Source organism: Polyodon spathula, chromosome 42 (assembly GCF_017654505.1).
Source record: "Polyodon spathula isolate WHYD16114869_AA chromosome 42, ASM1765450v1, whole genome shotgun sequence".
Lineage (NCBI taxonomy): Eukaryota > Metazoa > Chordata > Actinopteri > Acipenseriformes > Polyodontidae > Polyodon > Polyodon spathula.
In genome coordinates, this window is record NC_054575.1 from 1,702,618 (window position 1) to 1,719,448 (window position 16,831).

At 41.9% G+C, this 16,831-nt stretch overlaps 1 protein-coding gene across 1 annotated transcript in view; it reads left to right on the top strand.

Moving 5' to 3' along the window:
* The window catches only part of LOC121305238 (apoptotic chromatin condensation inducer in the nucleus-like), a 65,331-nt gene that overhangs the window by 38,543 nt on the left and 9,957 nt on the right, over positions 1-16,831 (top strand). The window contains exons 8-13 of the mRNA XM_041236786.1: positions 184-319; positions 9,048-9,093; positions 12,535-12,728; positions 13,173-13,340; positions 13,696-13,849; positions 14,154-14,299. Coding sequence (XP_041092720.1) covers positions 184-319; positions 9,048-9,093; positions 12,535-12,728; positions 13,173-13,340; positions 13,696-13,849; positions 14,154-14,299 — 844 coding nt within the window. The remainder of the gene's footprint in view (positions 1-183; positions 320-9,047; positions 9,094-12,534; positions 12,729-13,172; positions 13,341-13,695; positions 13,850-14,153; positions 14,300-16,831) is intronic.

Consider the following 16,831-nt stretch of genomic DNA (forward strand, 5'->3'; position numbering starts at 1 on the left):
CAAATATGATGTGAGGTTTATGTTAGTGTTTTTCTTGCATTTTCATTTTCCTGCACTTTTAAAAAAGTTTTTGTTTTTTGTGTGTACAGTAGCTGTTGATTTGTAATCCTAAAGTTTTAATTTAAGAACTGGGACGTGTAAGGAATGTAGCACCCCTCATTCACCCTTTCCATCCTGTTGCAGTGAGCTGAAGCAGGACCACGTGCCTGCTGTGATGGAGTCAGAGAGACGCGCCGAGGCAGAAGTCTCTGCAGGTGGCCAGTCTGAGAGCCATTCTGAGCACAGGGATGAAAGGGGGAACAAGGGCCGAGCAGAGGAGGTAAGAGGGGCGTGAAAAACAGATGGAGAAAAGCAAGCCAGAGCAATTTTAAAATATTTGCTTTGTTTTTTCAGATAGTAAAGAATTTAGGGTTGGACTAATTGGGTTAGTCCATCCCTGGGTCGAAGGGTGATTAGGGGAGACCAGAGTAGACAGGGCCCTGTTTATATTTAATAAAAGGGTAATTCTGTTGGAATGGTGGCTGATTCATCAATATTAGACCACTGGCAAGCCCAAAGATTTTCTGATAATCTAACTTGTGTATTAGGATAGACTTACAGTATTCCTAAAAGCATTGGGCTACCCATTTGTCTTGTACTGAGTACTTATCAGTGTAGTGTTTTCATGGAATGACCCTATACATTAAATACATTCCACCATGCTGGATATCTGGCAATGAGAAATAGGTTGGCACTTTTTAAATTTAATACAATACAGCTTCTTAGTAAGAACTGAATAGTGTGCATGATAGTTCATTTAAAATAAGTGTAATTGTCATCAAGAAAAGCCCAGCAGTCACAGTGAGCAGGGTTAGCTGTATAGTCCAGTCACAGGGAGCAGGGTTAGCTGTATAGTCCAGTCACAGGGAGCAGGGTTAGCTGTATAGTCCAGTCACAGTGAGCAGGGTTAGCTGTATAGTCCAGTCACAGTGAGCAGGGTTAGCTGTATAGTCCAGTCACAGTGAGCAGGGTTAGCTGTATAGTCCAGTCACAGTGAGCAGGGTTAGCTGTATAGTCCAGTCACAGTGAGCAGGGTTAGCTGTATAGTCCAGTCACAGTGAGCAGGGTGAGCTGTATAGTCCAGTCACAGTGAGCAGGGTTAGCTGTATAGTCCAGTCACAGTGAGCAGGGTTAGCTGTATAGTCCAGTCACAGTGAGCAGGGTTAGCTGTATAGTCCAGTCACAGTGAGCAGGGTTAGCTGTATAGTCCAGTCACAGTGAGCAGGGTTAGCTGTATAGTCCAGTCACAGTGAGCAGGGTTAGCTGTATAGTTCAGCAGTCACAGTGAGCAGGGTTAGCTGTATAGCCAGATTTCAAAAGTAGTGTGTCAACCTATTAAAACTTACCAGATTTTTAGTAAACGGTTCAATGAAATGAGATAAATACAGCATTTTTATAAACAAGCAGGGAAGCAGATTTAGTTTGTAATATATGCAAAAACATGTTCTGGTGCTCCAATAGACTTGGGAACTGTTTTAATTTACAAAGAACAAGCTATTGAAAATGGTGGTGATGTTTAGTTTAAAAGGATGGATATACAGGCTGGCTTATCAGTTGTCCCTCTTTGTTGCATAGCCCTGATTTACCCAGCACCCCAAGTCCTCTGTTTAATTACTCATATTTATCTCAAGAACTACAGTATCTAGCGAGGTGATACTAAAATAATGACTTCCAGCAGTCAGTGCAACCAGGCTTCTGAGAATTAATTAAATGTAAAGTACTAAACAGTGTTGTATTGCTATTTGTAGATATTATGTAGCGTGCATTTTAAATGTATTTCAAACAATATTACCATGCATGCGTGTTTTTTTTTTTAAGGCTCCTTATCTGCTTACCTCTCAGTAATAATCAATTTAGTCAATCTTGAATGATTTTTTTTGTGAAGACATCAATACTGTCAACACTGCATTTCCAGAAATGCCCTCTTTTATATTACAAAATAAATACCCAATAGATCTGAGTGAATGCTTGTTTATGTTACTGGCAATTGGGTTTAACTTGAATTGGAGTTTTAAGTAGTAAACTGACGTGGAGGTTAAAGGGCCAGTATATAAAGGAGGCAACTGATATTGTATCAGGTATATACTGAGTTTAAAAAGGGCTTTTGAAGACTTATTTGAAATAAACTGGAGTCTAATTTGGCATGTTTTACTTTTAAATTGTAAAATAATGTATATGAGACCAATGGCAAGTTTCCTATAACAAATGTAATATTCAGTTTAGTGTTTATTTTAATAGATACACAGTCTATAAGTAAAATAGTCCTGCGAAACTTGGACTGAACAATTCTTATTTAAGTGTGTTTATTTTTATTTGTTAATGACCCATTCTTCAAAGCTGTGTCTTAAACTTTATTAGCACACTTTTAATAGAAACATGTACTTCGGACTGCTAGAATAGCAATTCCTTTGTGTTAGTCTGATAAAAGGATTACTTATTCCAGCCTGCTTGTAAGTTTAGCCTTTTAAAAAAATAAAAACAATAAATACGGGAAGTTTTGACAGATGAACTTGTCCTACAGCCAGTCTTGTCTGTTTTATACATATCTCCCTGTTTGTTTTGCTATACACATAGAATATTGAAATGAATGAGTTAGTGAAGGGTCATTAACTGTAATATAGTACTACAAGTCATCATGGCCTCGCTGTGAGTTAACCACATTTGTAAAAGGAAGGTGGTTCTGGATTCATATGTACATATTGTAATGTGCACCAGAAAACAATGCAAGCTTAAACAACATATATATTCTGGTTGAAATGAAAAAAAGAATGGAAATAGGACTCCTATTTAATAGAAGTTTCACCTGTTCACGTTTTACTATGAGCTTGATTAGCCCCGGTCGTTATAGGTAAAAAGCTCAGGTATCTCCTATTAAGCTTGTACTAGTAACAGGAAAGGATCGATCTTATGTAATGGGAGCCTTATTTCCATCCATAAACACATTTATTTCATGGCCAGGATTGTCGGACACTGCTATACAGTTTAGTGCAAGTACATGTTTCTGTTAAAGGTCTAAACCCTAGGGAAATAAGCACAGAGCATTTAAACTATTGTAAAGAAAGACTGAATAATTACCATTTTCTATGGAGACTGTTATTAAAACTGAAAAGGCAGAGAAAGATAGCTGCTAGAACAAGGGCGGCTTTAACTTCTAAAAACTATTTTAAATTACCTTTTATATAATCACAGAGCAACTTCATTGCAAATATGCAGACAAAAATGTTTTCACATATCAGAATAAGACAGTGTTAAAGTGTTTTTGGGTGGGTCTTACCCTCCCAGGGGTATATATCAGTAAGCTTATATACATATATCTGCTTATATTGGCAAAAGGAACTGATGTGACAATTGCTTTGTTGTGTAAGGTGCTCGCTCCTCTCTTGCACACTTTGGTAACAGAGTGGCTTTCACCTGCTGTACACCTGTCTTGGTAGTTCCTTGCTAGTAGGCACAGCATTCAAGTTAAATCCCACCTATCTACCTACCTACCTACTACTGGCGGAACCCTGGGAGTAGTACACTGAGGCCCCCCCCCCCCAACTCCCTACAGTGAGAGCTTGCTTGGGGGTGAGAGAGAGAGAGAGAGAGAGGAGGCTGACCTAATGATCCAGCATATCGCCATGGAGACGGCTGTGAAAGGGGAGGGGATAGCATGCAGGGGGAGTGGCCTGTTTGCTGTTAGGGCATCTCCCCCTTTTCTTTATAAACCTTCCCTTGAAAAAGAAACTGAAATCCCCATTTAAAGACATAAAGGTGAACCAAGTTTAAAATATTGCAGACTGAGAGAGAGACATTGGATGATGGGGTCAACCTTACTGTCTTAACAGCCCTCCTACTTCACATCCTACAGACTTTAATCTGAAAATAAAATGGTTTCGGCCCTTTAGTGAGCAATTTGTCTTTCTTCAGTCAAGCAACAAAGATTTTGGGGGTTTTGTTTGCATCATTTGAAAAGAGCTTCTGTTTTGGATTGTTTCAAAGACGTTTTCAAAAGGATTTTAAATATCAACACGGACCACTGGATTGAAAAGACCAGCGTTCACTACTTGCACTGCCATGATTCCAAAGTTTGGTTTTTACAGTAAAAGAAACAGCTACAAAACTGTAGCAGGAGATTTCATTTTGGTTTTTGGGGAAAAATCCAAACAAGATGTTAACCGTGGATTTAACAGAAGCGAAAAGGTTATTGAAGATCACAATTCACCGTTCATGCTGGACTGGTTCAAATAACTTTCTTGGGTGTGTGACCCAATTGTTTATGGGAGTTAATGCGAGTTAAAGCTGCATTTTACCCACAGGAAAAGAGACTTCTGGTTTCAAATGTCAACAAACCAACTACATAAATCTTCCCTGTTGGATTATAAAAAAAAAAAAAAAAATACCTTCTGTGATTATTTTTAAAACTGGACTAACCTGTTGGGAGTCATTTATGGACATTTACTATTGGAATGACCGTCCAACCAGCTCCCCAATTTGTCCCTTTTCAAATCTGGGACTCCTCGACATTCTGATTGGACCTTGGAAAGTTATGGGACATTCCTATTGGCTACTTGTCATTGGAACTTTTCTGAAGCCCTCTCTAAATGGTACAGGTGATAGCACATTTCGCCATCTGTGCAGAAGCTTGTGGATTTTACTTAAAAAAAAAAAAAAAAAAATAATGGATGATAAATATCGTACACACAAAACTAAATGCCATTTTCTACCCAACTTTGAACAGACAAACAAAACAAAAACGCTCTCTTAAAGGCAAATGACTTTATCCCACTGCTACCTCCTACAAACAACGTCTGTAATTCGGTTGGACCCCCTTTTAAAAGAACCAGAGAGAAATAAGGATTATTCTTGTACAAGGACTATAACTCTTGATTTACTTTCAGAAACTTTTGATTTGAAAGCCAGTATTGGACTGTCTGGTTCCACCATGCCTGCCTCTCTATGAAAGATAGAACACTGTGCCATCCTCTGTACCACCAGTCAGCCTCACTCTCATAAAGCCCGCCTGCCCGACACTGATTGGACCATTGTTGCCTAGATACATTACACACTGCCGTGCGATTGGTCGATAGCAACCCCAGGCCACCCAGGAATTGCAGGTCACAAGGGTACCTGGAAAATTTGTCCTTTTTAATTTATTTCTGTATTTAACATGTTTATGTAGTTGTCTGCAGTATGTGTGTGTGTATGTATGTAATATATATACACACACATACACAATATATTAATTAAAACAGCAAATTAGCTGAATTTAGTTTGTTTAGCTTTCAAGATGAGCACTGCAGGTTTTATGTTTTAGCATTAATATATATTTTAAATGTTTTTAAACATTTTATAAACATAGGGTTTTGTATCAGGATGCTTAATGGGGTCGATTTAAATAATCTTTAAGATCCTTCCCCCTTAAAATGTGGGTAGGTGTAACTGCAGTGCCATCCGAAATGAATTTTTTTTTTTTTTTAAAGCCCTCACTATAACCTGTATTGCTGTTATTCCTTCTCCAGGTTTCAGACAGTGACTTGGTAAGGTGGCGTGACTGAATTGGGTGGTGAAGGGGTTGATACTGCAATAATTAACATAGATAATGACTGTTGATTTAAACAGTTTCCTAGCAGTCATCCACAGTAGCTAACAATTGGGCAAAACAAATTAACATACAAACATTTGGGAGAGAGGAGGCCGGTCCTGCCCATCAAGGCTATTACATGCATTGATAACTTGAAACAGTATTAATGTCATCTCATCCAGCTCGGCTGCATTCAAGTAGTGACTCAGCATTACTATTGAACTGACTAATGGGCATCTTTTTCACATTTTATGTAGGCAGAGCACTTGTAATCACTGTGGTATAACCATGTGGTTGCAGTTTAATTTGATGTAGCTGTATATTATAAGCTTTTTAATGTCGGCATTTGTCACACTAAACTTATATAATAATAATAATAATAATAATCATAATGTCATCATCTTTATTTAGCATAATGCTTTTCACAATAAAAATTGCAGCAAAGCGTTTCACATATAAGGCCCGGTAGAGATCATTTTGGCCGGTAGTTATGAAGCACCACAGACCCGACTGGGCCCGTTAGATTTTTTTAACTGATATATAGTACGAGTATATTGCACATGGCTTCCATATGATGAATTGAGGAAAATGGACCATGAGTATCGTTTATACACATACAATTTTAAGCCTTAATAGTATTTTCATTTTCTGATCAACGCACAGGTTTGTTCATGTTAAATGGCTGAAATAAAGTATATTGTAAAGCTTTGCTCAGCCACTTTCTTTGTTATTTGAGAGACGTGGGCTGGCTTTGGTTACCCTATACCAGCTGTGGCCAATACATGGATCGCAAAAGATTTTCGGTGGATCTCGGGACAAATCGAACAAGCACTAGCATATAGGCGTACGACGTTTTTTTGTTTCGGCTGATGGGCAGACTGGGTTGTATTGTACTGAAAATATGTTAAACAGTGCTTCAAAACGGCACGCAATGTGGAAATGCAGACCATCCCGTTACCATAAACATGCAAGTAGCACATTCTGAGCAACATGCTGCCAGGCAGTTTAAAAAAAAATAAAAATAAATAAATTGTCAATTTTAATTTTGTTGATGCAAAAGTATTGAACTGCACAAGTATTATGTAAGAAAGCAAAGAACAAATATTTGTAGATTTCCCTTACATTTTCTCACTTACCTAAGAAAATTGTAATAGTTACAAGTTGTTTGAACAAAACTGTGTTGATAATAAGTAGGTTATCCTGCTGCAGTCGTGGGTCTGTGCTAGTTTTATTTGAGACATTGGTCGTGTTCTTATAGCACAGATTTCTGCAAAGCTGCACAGAATCTCAGAGATGCGCTGTAGACGTCACTCAACACCCACAGAAATATGTGCAGATTCTGCATAGCCCAGCGCAGCTTTGAAATGTTATTGCGGGAGGCTGGCTGCGGCTATGAACCAAAGGGACGATGCAAAGATCACAAGTGACCTGCTAATCGTAATGCAAATAACCACTAAAACTACTGCTGCCACTTTGTTAGCGGAGGCGAACAACATTTTATCATTATACAGTGAAGCCGTGAACAGCCTTGTCCACGCTATATTAAATAAATTATTTAAAAAAAAATGTACTAAATTCTTTAAGTGATGTATAATTTTACAATAGTTAATATTAATTGATTACATTAAACTGGCTGGTGATAATCCAGACAAATGTAAATATAGCATGCTGATAGTGTGTGCTGTGCTGCAAGGTTTGGAGAAGGCATTTCTCTAAAAGCGGCGTGTGAAGTCAGAAAGACAGCAGCCAAGAGCAGCAGGCGCACCAAGCTCTGGGTAACAGAACGCAGCTATTGAAACGTGTATTCTGTGTCGTTGACCGTTTCCTTCAAAACCATTATCAAAATACAGTATCGGTTCACAAAAAAAAAATCTTTCTCAGACACTTTGCTAAGGCTGCAAGTACCATCGCTTGATTTAGAATCGTGTTTGCCATTGAAGAATGCTTTAACCGGTGTATAACCGAATTACAATAATTGCGGTTTAGAATAAAATCAACTGTATTAATACCGTAATGTACCTAAACCACGGTAAACCGAAAAATTGGTATAACACCTTAATCTATTCTGAATCAGAAACTTCTTCTCTACTGCGTATGATTTGTAATATTTTCCCCTGTGCATGATGTATCGACTTGAGGTCTAATTAACATTTGGGCTAATGGTTCAATCCAGAGAAGCTTGGATGGAATCTTCCTTAAGCTGCTTCCAGGCCATTAATTGCACTGTGTCATCATCTTTCACCCAGGTCAACCCTGCTTTACCAAAAGCTGTGTGAAATCATGCGCGCCAACCTGCATGACACAGGGTCCCGACCCTGGTAGATTCCGACCCGGGTAGAGCTTGCCAGCGTGAAGAGGCTTTAGTGTGTGCTTTACTTGGAATTTGCTGGGTGCTACATAGTCAACGTGAACCACTAATAGCATTGTTTTTCTTATAAAAATGCCAGTGCATTTTGCACAGGGGTTTGAATTAAAGCTCCAGTTGCATAGCGGTATGAGAGCCACCACAAGTTTTATTACTGCCACAGCCTTACTTTTTTAGTAAAGACCACTGGGATTAATCGCTGTGCATCCCGGCATTGCAATCTTATTCGTCACCTGCTTTCAGCATTGTATGAACGCCTAAGAAACATTTGTTAATTTATTACCATGTGTTTATGCCTTTTTTAATATTTTGGACATTTATTTAATTATGAATTTAACAGAATATTGCGACATTCAGAAATGAAGCAAAAAAGTACTTTTTTTTTTTTTTAAAACTGAAGAAAGCATTACCGAAAAGTTTGTCAGCTGCATGACTTGGTTTCTTCTAGTTTTTATGGACTCAAGTTCTGGATGAACTGCCTTAATAGAGCTTCACAAGATCCACTCAGCAAGAAGAAACATGCATTATCCCAATGAAAGCATGAGCTGAAACATTGAACTGCTTGGCTTAGATTTTTCTAGTTTTACCTCTGCAGTTTCATTTTGTATAGATGAACTATACTACAACATCACAAGATGAAGAAGCTTTCATTGTGTCTCGATCAGATGAAGCACCCTGTTTGATTTTAAGTCTCCTAGTTTCCTAGAAAATAACGCAAGGTGCTCAACAAACACAAGGAGAAAATGTCTCTCACACACACATTGCACTGAAAGCATTAACAGAAACGCTCGACTTTCTAGCTTCTAATTTGACTTCCTTAGGGATAAAAGGGAGGCACTTGGTAAAACCTGGACTGGCTCTGTCTGTTATGCAGCTGGAGTATTGATTTCCCCCCTCCTGCTCACTGATTCCTGGAGAAAGGTATAATGGCATGTGTTTTTTTTTTTTTTTTTTTTGTTCTCTAGTTCTATAGCTCTTGAGTTTTTATAAAATTGAGTTCTCCCCCCCCCCCCCCCCCCCCCCACTCCACTTCTCTCGGTCTGACCACATCTTCCTGTTGTGGGGTTTCTATCTTTTCAGGGCATGCAACCCAAAACATTTACATCCAGGAAGATCTCGGTCTTGTGTAAGTATATATTTAATTTTATTATCTCCAAGCTGTGTATGAAGTCCCCTGTGAAGGGGATATAGTGGAGGTGGTCATGCGTTGATTGTGATGAAACTGTATTAACATTTAGATGCTGTCAGAATTCAGTGATATATACATATATATATATATATATATATATGTGTGTGGAGGTGTCTGTCTGTTCATCCATCTGTCTGTCACACTTATCTGAAGAATCACTTACTAAAGTTCCATTGTAATTTAATATGAACATTATTTAACATCAGTTCTTGAGTATCAGATTCCTTTCAAGTAGGGAATATTAACCAATACAAAATGGGTGTTTCCCCTTTAAGACACACAGACCTGAAACTTTATACCAAAGTCCTCTCTTCAGAGCAGTGTGACGTGGCTGCTGCTGGCCCCCGAGAGCAATATAGGAGCTGCGCACACTAACAACGATTTTCCTTTTCAAATGAACCTGAATACATCAGGGAACGTTGATAAAAAATGATCATCTTTCTAATTACCTTTTTCACATTTTTAGCTGCTTTGAAATGCTAAATGAATATATTGAATCACTGAAGTAAAAACTGATTATTTCTAGCTTTTCCTGCATTACGGCAGAGTGCTCTGCGGGAAGCCTGCGGCTCAAGTGCCATCCTTCCCAGGACCTTAGCAAGTCGGTTTCTGCTCGGCTGAGTTTAAGATTTGTGGATCTGTTTGCTTTGCTTTCTCATTTGTTTGTGTGTAATTATTATATGTTATTGTAATATGTTAATTTTATGTTTCTTTTTTCTTAGAGTTAGGATTGAAACGAAATGGAGCAGCTACTGTGGGCGTGCCTACTTTAGCAGCTTGTTGCCGAGTCAGTGCAGCTATCAGGCACACTTTTACAAAGGCTTGTTTACAAGAAGGGTGCTTCCAGTCTCCTGTCTGTACTAACTGGAAGGTTATCCATCCCTGTTAGCACAACATTAATTGTAACTGCGACACTGTAGCTCCTGGTACCAACACCAGGGCCGAGGTTATCATTGGTACAGAGTGTCGGTGCCGAGTGCACAGTGTCTCAGTACAGAGTGACAATTGACACTGTCTACTGTATGTACTGACAGTCTACTGTGTGCACTGATACCTGATGCTGTCTGTTTACTGTTATTACTGTGTGCACTGCTACATAGTACAGAGCCCTGCTGTGCCATGCCTGGGTTTCATGCATGTGTCTTTCAAGGTTAAGTTACCTTCAGAGGATGAACGTGATAAATGCATCACCTGTCTGGCTCTTGAACACACTCCTTTCAGGGAACAGAATACCAGTTCTGTGTTCTGCCGTTTTGGCCTCTCTAGCTCCACGCGTTTTTACAAAATGCATGGAGGCTATACTGGCCCTGTTGAGTTCTCAACTGCCTGGACAAACCAGTTACTGGTCATCACCACAGATGTGTGTAGAGGCATACAATGTGCTGTGGGCACAAGAGAACCTCGTCTCACTCCAGGCAATCCATCTGCTTGGACTGATCAGTTGGGCTGCAGATCTCCTCTCGAGGTCCCCAGCAGTGCAGAGTGCAGAGACTCCATCCTGAGGCTGTGAGCCTCATTTGGGATAGCAGAGGTAGACCTTTTTGCCTCTCAGGAGTTGGCACACTGTCTCCTGTGGTTCTCCATAAAAGGACACCGATGGCCAGCATGTCTACTGTATGCATTTCTACCGCTTGCGCTGCTCCCACTGTGCCTGGAGAAAGTCAGGCAGGACTGGGCCAGGGTGCTACTAGTCGTCCCATTCTGGCGGGACGACTCTAATGCAGCTTCTGAGCAGCCCACTGTGGGAATTGCCGATGCTCCCCAACCTGCTCGGCCAGGCGCAGGGCGCTTTGTGGCACCCCAACCCATCGAGCCTACAGCTCTGGGTCTGGCCCCTGAACGGCTCCATTTGAGCAGGCTGAGCTTATCGAACAGGGTGATTGACGTTGACGCCCTGCAAAATGTCAGGGCAGCCTCTACCCGTTCCCAATACGGGTACAACTGGGGCGTGTTCCAGGCGTGGTGCTTCTGTCATGGTTTCGAACCTGCGACATGCCCTCTGGCAGATGAACTGCAATTTTTACAGGACCTTTTTGATGAGGGGAAATCCTCCTCTACCTTTTTAAAGGTCTATTTGGCAGCCATCACTGTGCCAAGTAAAAATCAATTCAGTCTCCCAGGAGCTAGTTTTCTGGTGGGGCACTTTTTGGAGTCACCTGGCAGCTTAGGCCACTGATGAAGGATATAGTTCCTGGTTGGAGGTTGAATGTAGTGCTTTTCATGTTAAGAAGTCAGTGGAATTGGAGTCTTCCCACCCCCCTCCTTTTCAATCTGACAGAGACCTTCAGCTCCATGCGCTTTGCCCCCCAGTGTGGACATTAGCGTATTATGTTGACAGGACTGAAAGCTGGAAGCAGTCGGAAAATGGTCTGCTATGGGGCTAAATACCAGGGTCAGGCTCTGTCCAAGCAGCATCTAAGTGGTTGACAGGCACAGTTAAGACTGCTTGTGAACTGGCCAATCTGCCATTCCACCTGGGTCAAGGGACTTCATGAACTTTGTTCCAGGGTGCATCTGTGCAGGACATAAATAAGAGCATAAAGTTTACACGCAGTGCAGCAGTGTAGGTTCCCCCCCATACTTTTACAAGATTCTACCGACTGAATGTCATAGATCCACAGAACCCTGAGTTCGGCACTAGAGTGCTGAAGAGCTTCCCATTCCATCCTCACAAAAGAACATTAGGTGTTTTCATCCTAAATGTTTTTCTTCCAGTTATTGCTGGGATACTAATTAAGAAGCACAGAGTGGTTTTGGCTTAGCTTTGTAGCTCAGTGGTATACAACCATGTCTTGGGTATACTCACCCATTTTGTAGTGGTGAATATTCTTTACTTGAAAGGAAACGTACGTTAAGTTATTGACTTAACCCTGGTTCCCTGAACTAGGAATATAAACCATTAATGTTGAGGTCTCGACGTTCGTGATCGCAGTTCTCTAAGGAAAGTCGTTGTCAGTGTGCGCAGCTCCTATATTGCTCTTGCAGTGGAACAGCAGCTGTGTCACACTGCTCTGATAGTCTGGTATAAAGTTTCAGGTTCAGGTATCTTAAAGGGGAAACACCCATTTTGTAGTGGTTAATATTCCTGTTTCAGAGAACCTAAACTGGCCTTCACTGTACTGCAGTGTAAACACTAAGGCCTGTATAATTGACAGTGGTTAACATTCTAAGCGTTTAACCCTTGGCTAACCCCCATACTCACAGCACTTGCTGCAGGAATGATTTGAACTTTACTCTCCCAGTGGAGATATTAATAGCTGTAACCCTGAAAAATCCAATAATGAAAAGTAAATCCGTAGACACCACAAATAAAGTAGTGGCTTTCAACTGGTGTTTTTGGATTGATTTTCATTTCCCCTCTCTTTATGGTGTCTTCAGCAGCCAATAAGTTTCTTCCTGCAGTTTCCACCAGCGAGCCAGCAGGGGGCAGTGCAGCAGCAGCAGTCCCAGCTGAGGGAGCAGGTGGAGGGGAAGCAGACGGGAGCCAGATAGGAAGGAAGAGGCGCTGGGGTTCCAGCACCGCTGGCACTGCCAAGAAACCTTCCATCAGCATCACAACAGAATCGCTCAAGGTAAAGTGTGACGAGGCATTGAAATAGAGGAATACCAGCCTGAGGGTAATCCATCTCCTCGTTAAATATCACACTGGTCAACAGTAATCCTTTGGACAAACAAGCAACATTTGTTTACAGATTAGAAATACAAAAATAAACGGTGTAATTCAGTGTCTTGAAGATTTAAGATTTCTAGTCAAAGCGCCTGTCATTGGATTTACCAAGCTTATCTTGGTAGTGAGTTGTTTTTGTTTTTTACATGCATGGATTCGCAGAAAAAAATTATTTCTGGATTGCTTTTTCTCCTGCACATAGAACCACAATCCAATTTAATGTAAATTCGGAGGTTTTGAGATTCACTGACGCATCTACATTCCCAAAGTTCTTGTATTTTAATTGAACTTTAAAGATGTGTGTCCACTGCCCCACCACTAATGTTAATCTGTCTCCTGTCTGTTCCAGAGCCTGATTCCTGATATGAAGCCAGTGTCTGTGGCAGGCCAGGAGGCCGTCTTGGATCTGCACCCTGACGAAGGGCGCCTGTCTGGGGAGGAGAATGAGAGGGGAGAGGGTAGAGAGGAACCCGGGCAGCAGGACAGGGGACTCAAAATCTGCAGGACTGTCACACAGGTAAACAAACTCACAAAACAAACAAGTTTGCTGAAGGGTCAGAATCTGGAATTAATATGGAGGCACTGTCTAACTCTAAAGCTTGACATACTAGGAGACAGACATTAACTAGGGGTCTAATTAGCTAATTGTGGTGACACTTGGTGACGACATTCTGTATCGCAGGTTTAATGAGAATCTGGGTGTGTGTGGAGGTGCCTGTCTGTCTTGAATGTCTCGGGTGAATAGGTTGTCTAGACAACTGTTTTTGCAAATTGTGATGTAACTTGGTAAGGGTATTCTGTAGCACAAATATGTCGGTGTCTGCCCCTCTGTATTGGGCACTTAGTGGTTCGCCTGTATTTTTGTTTTTCAGGTGGTACCTGCAGAAGCCCAGGAGAATGGACAGAAGGAAACTCACAAGGAGGGAGGAAAGGAGCATTCCAGGTGTGAGGGAGAGAGGCTGGAACCCCAGAGCATAACCATGGAGACTCAGCCGCCAGTCACCGGGGAAACTGACGTCAAGAAAGGTGTGTGGAATTGCTTTATAGCAGAACCAAACAATGCCAAAAAAACCTAACAAAAGTCATTATTGATGTTGGGAGGTGCCAAAAGGTAATTTTTTTTTAAAGACTTCTAATGAAAACGCTTGCAACTGAATTTGTTTCTTTTAGTATTTAGAGGTTCGGCATTATTGAATGTTTAATAACTGAAAAGGCATTGAAACTACATAAATGTATCTTATAATGTAAATTGTTTATTTCAGATGTAGTTTAGTCACAAAATAAAGTAAATATTAAGGTGTACAGCCTTACCCCTCTCCTGTCTCCACAGCAACACCTAGTGGCACTCTAGTGCGGCGCTCCATCAACCAACAGAAGAGTGGGGTGTCTGTCACCATCGACGACCCGGTCCGCACCACCCAGCACCCCTCCCCTCCCCGTGGCAAAACCACCAACATCGTGCACGTCTCAAACCTGGTGAGGGCAGAGACTAGGAGTCTATTTTAAAATAGAGGGAGTAATCTCATTGGTTAACAAGTGTTCCAACCTGTGCAGATGTCACCCTACCAGAACTTTTGGAACCACTCTGCCCGATACCCTTGACAACCAGCTCACTCCAGGGTGTTCAAATATGGACCAGAATGCGGCGGGGATACAGCGGAAGTGGTCGTACATGTGTCACGCTGCACACATTTTAAACCATCTGGAGAAGCCCTTAATGAAACTTGCTAGCAGAGGTTTTTTTGAGTGTTCCCTGTCAAGTACGAAATGTAACCATTACCTCATGGGTATTGTGTTCTTTTAATACTGTCTAACCTGAATAGATAGGTCAAAGCTGCAAGTAGTGCTTGTGATGTAGTGGTGCCCGTCCCCAAGGGAATGACCACTGACACAAGTATTGTCATCATTTTTCCTTTCACCGCCTGGAGAGAGATCTACAAACAGATAAGTCACAGTGTTATATCCGACTTTTTGCTTGCGTTGTAACACTGCGATTTGTTTTCACGTGTTCTAGTAATATTTACTTCGTTTGTGCACTCATCTGTGGTTGTTTTGTTAGTCCCTCAGCGGCCTTGTGCCCCCGCACTAAGCCAGCAACTCCGTTACTCCTTCCCTGGGATTGAACATCGTAAGTTGTCTACTGGTGCTCTCTCTTAAGCTGCTAACTTCATCAAAATTCTGATGAAATACAGATAAATTTTACTGTAGATAAATAAAACAAATATTTTTTAGTTAGGGAAAGGTTTTGACTAAAATAACATGTAGGCAATAAACAACAAGGTGGAACAACCCCAACAACACGTCCTAACAAAATAGGGCAAGAGAGAGAGACGAATAAATCCTATCCAGGTAAACAGGTTGTGGGAGCGGAGTGAGTTAGTGTCTAACGCAGCGTATGAGACTCGAAGCATGGAGCAACACACAGAGCTTGGCACCGCCTCTTCGCTGTCACTTGATGTTGATGGTAAATATATATGTAATTCAGTAAATATCTGGCAGAGACCAATAAAATATGTTACGGAGACCTAGTGTTACACTATTATGTGATCAGGAGTTTTGTAGGCTCAGTAGTTCAAGTTTAAATCTGCAGAATGTACTGGTACGTTCATACTACTCAAAGGTTAAATGCCCCATGGCCTGTAGCCAATCCCGTTCCTTCTCAGGTATATCCTCTGGTACATCTGGATTTCCTCTTTTGAAGTGCATTTATCCTAGGGTCACCCGACTATAGCACCTTCATGTTCCTTGGGGACGCTGTACAGCTTACATGAGGCAGAAAAGCTTGGCTTGGCTGATTTTTCCACCAGTAGATGCTGCCATTGCATCACTAGTGCAAGCCCCAAAGCTAGCGCTTTTGAACAAGGAGACTACCTGCCCAAATAAATAATGCAGGGTTTCAGAGATTATTCTCAAGAAAGCTTGCTCAGCTGGTGTGTTTTGCTGCGTGGCTGGGCAGTTACAACAGCATCTTGGTGGGACAGGAGTCTGCGAAGGAACTGGCGTGTCTGCTTCCCAAGCGTATGTAGAGCAGCTCCCAACTGGCAGCCAAGATTCCAATAAGCTCGGAGGCCGGCCCAGCCGTCTCCTGCTAAAGCCAGAGGAGGTTTTCACAACCGACCTGCAGTTGCACAAAGAGGAAACTTCAGTAAGTTCCACTGTCAAGCGCAGAGGCAAAAGCCTCAGGCTAAGGCATTTGTGTTGTCTCGGGAGGCGACAGCACTGCTGCGGAAGCAGGCTGTTTGCACAGTTCATCCTCTTCACTTCAAAGAAGGTTTTTACTCCAGGTACTTCCTGGTGCCCAAACGAGATGGTGGCCTCAAACCAACCGTCGACCTCAGACAGGTCAGTCCATGTGAGTCGACGGAGGTTTAGAACGTTATCTATGCAGAGGTTGCTGCAGTCAGTAAGACCAGGTGACTGGTTCGCTATGGTGGACTTGAAATACGCTTATTTTCACATCCTGATAAAATCAGGGCAAAGGAGGTACCTTAGGGTTTGCTTTCCAAGGGATAGCGTACGAGTTTTGGGTTTTGCCATTCGGCCTCTCTTTAACCCCCTATGCCTTTTCAAAGTGCATGGAGGCTGTGCTGACCCCTTTGAGACTTGGGCATCAGAGTGCTCAATTACCTGGACGATTTGGTTCATTTGTGTTCAGTCTCCAGCGCAGGCAAGGACTTGCATGAAACACGTCACCAGACCACCTGCTTCAGCTAGGTCTGTCTGAACCTGTCTCGCACCTTCAGACAGCCTCGTCTTTAGGAGTGTGTCTGGATTCCAGGACCATGCTGTCCACTCTGTTGGAGGACAGAGTGCAGAGAATAGCCGCTTGTCTGAAGCTTTTTCAGCTCAACGGCAAGCTCACAGTAGTGCTGTTTCAGCGGCTCCTGGGCTTGATGGCAGCAGCTTCCCAGACCCTCCTTTTGGGTCTTCTGTGCATGCGCCCTCTCGAAGGCTGGTTCAACAGCAGGGTTTTTCAGCCCGCATTGAATTGCTGCCGTCTGCTGACAG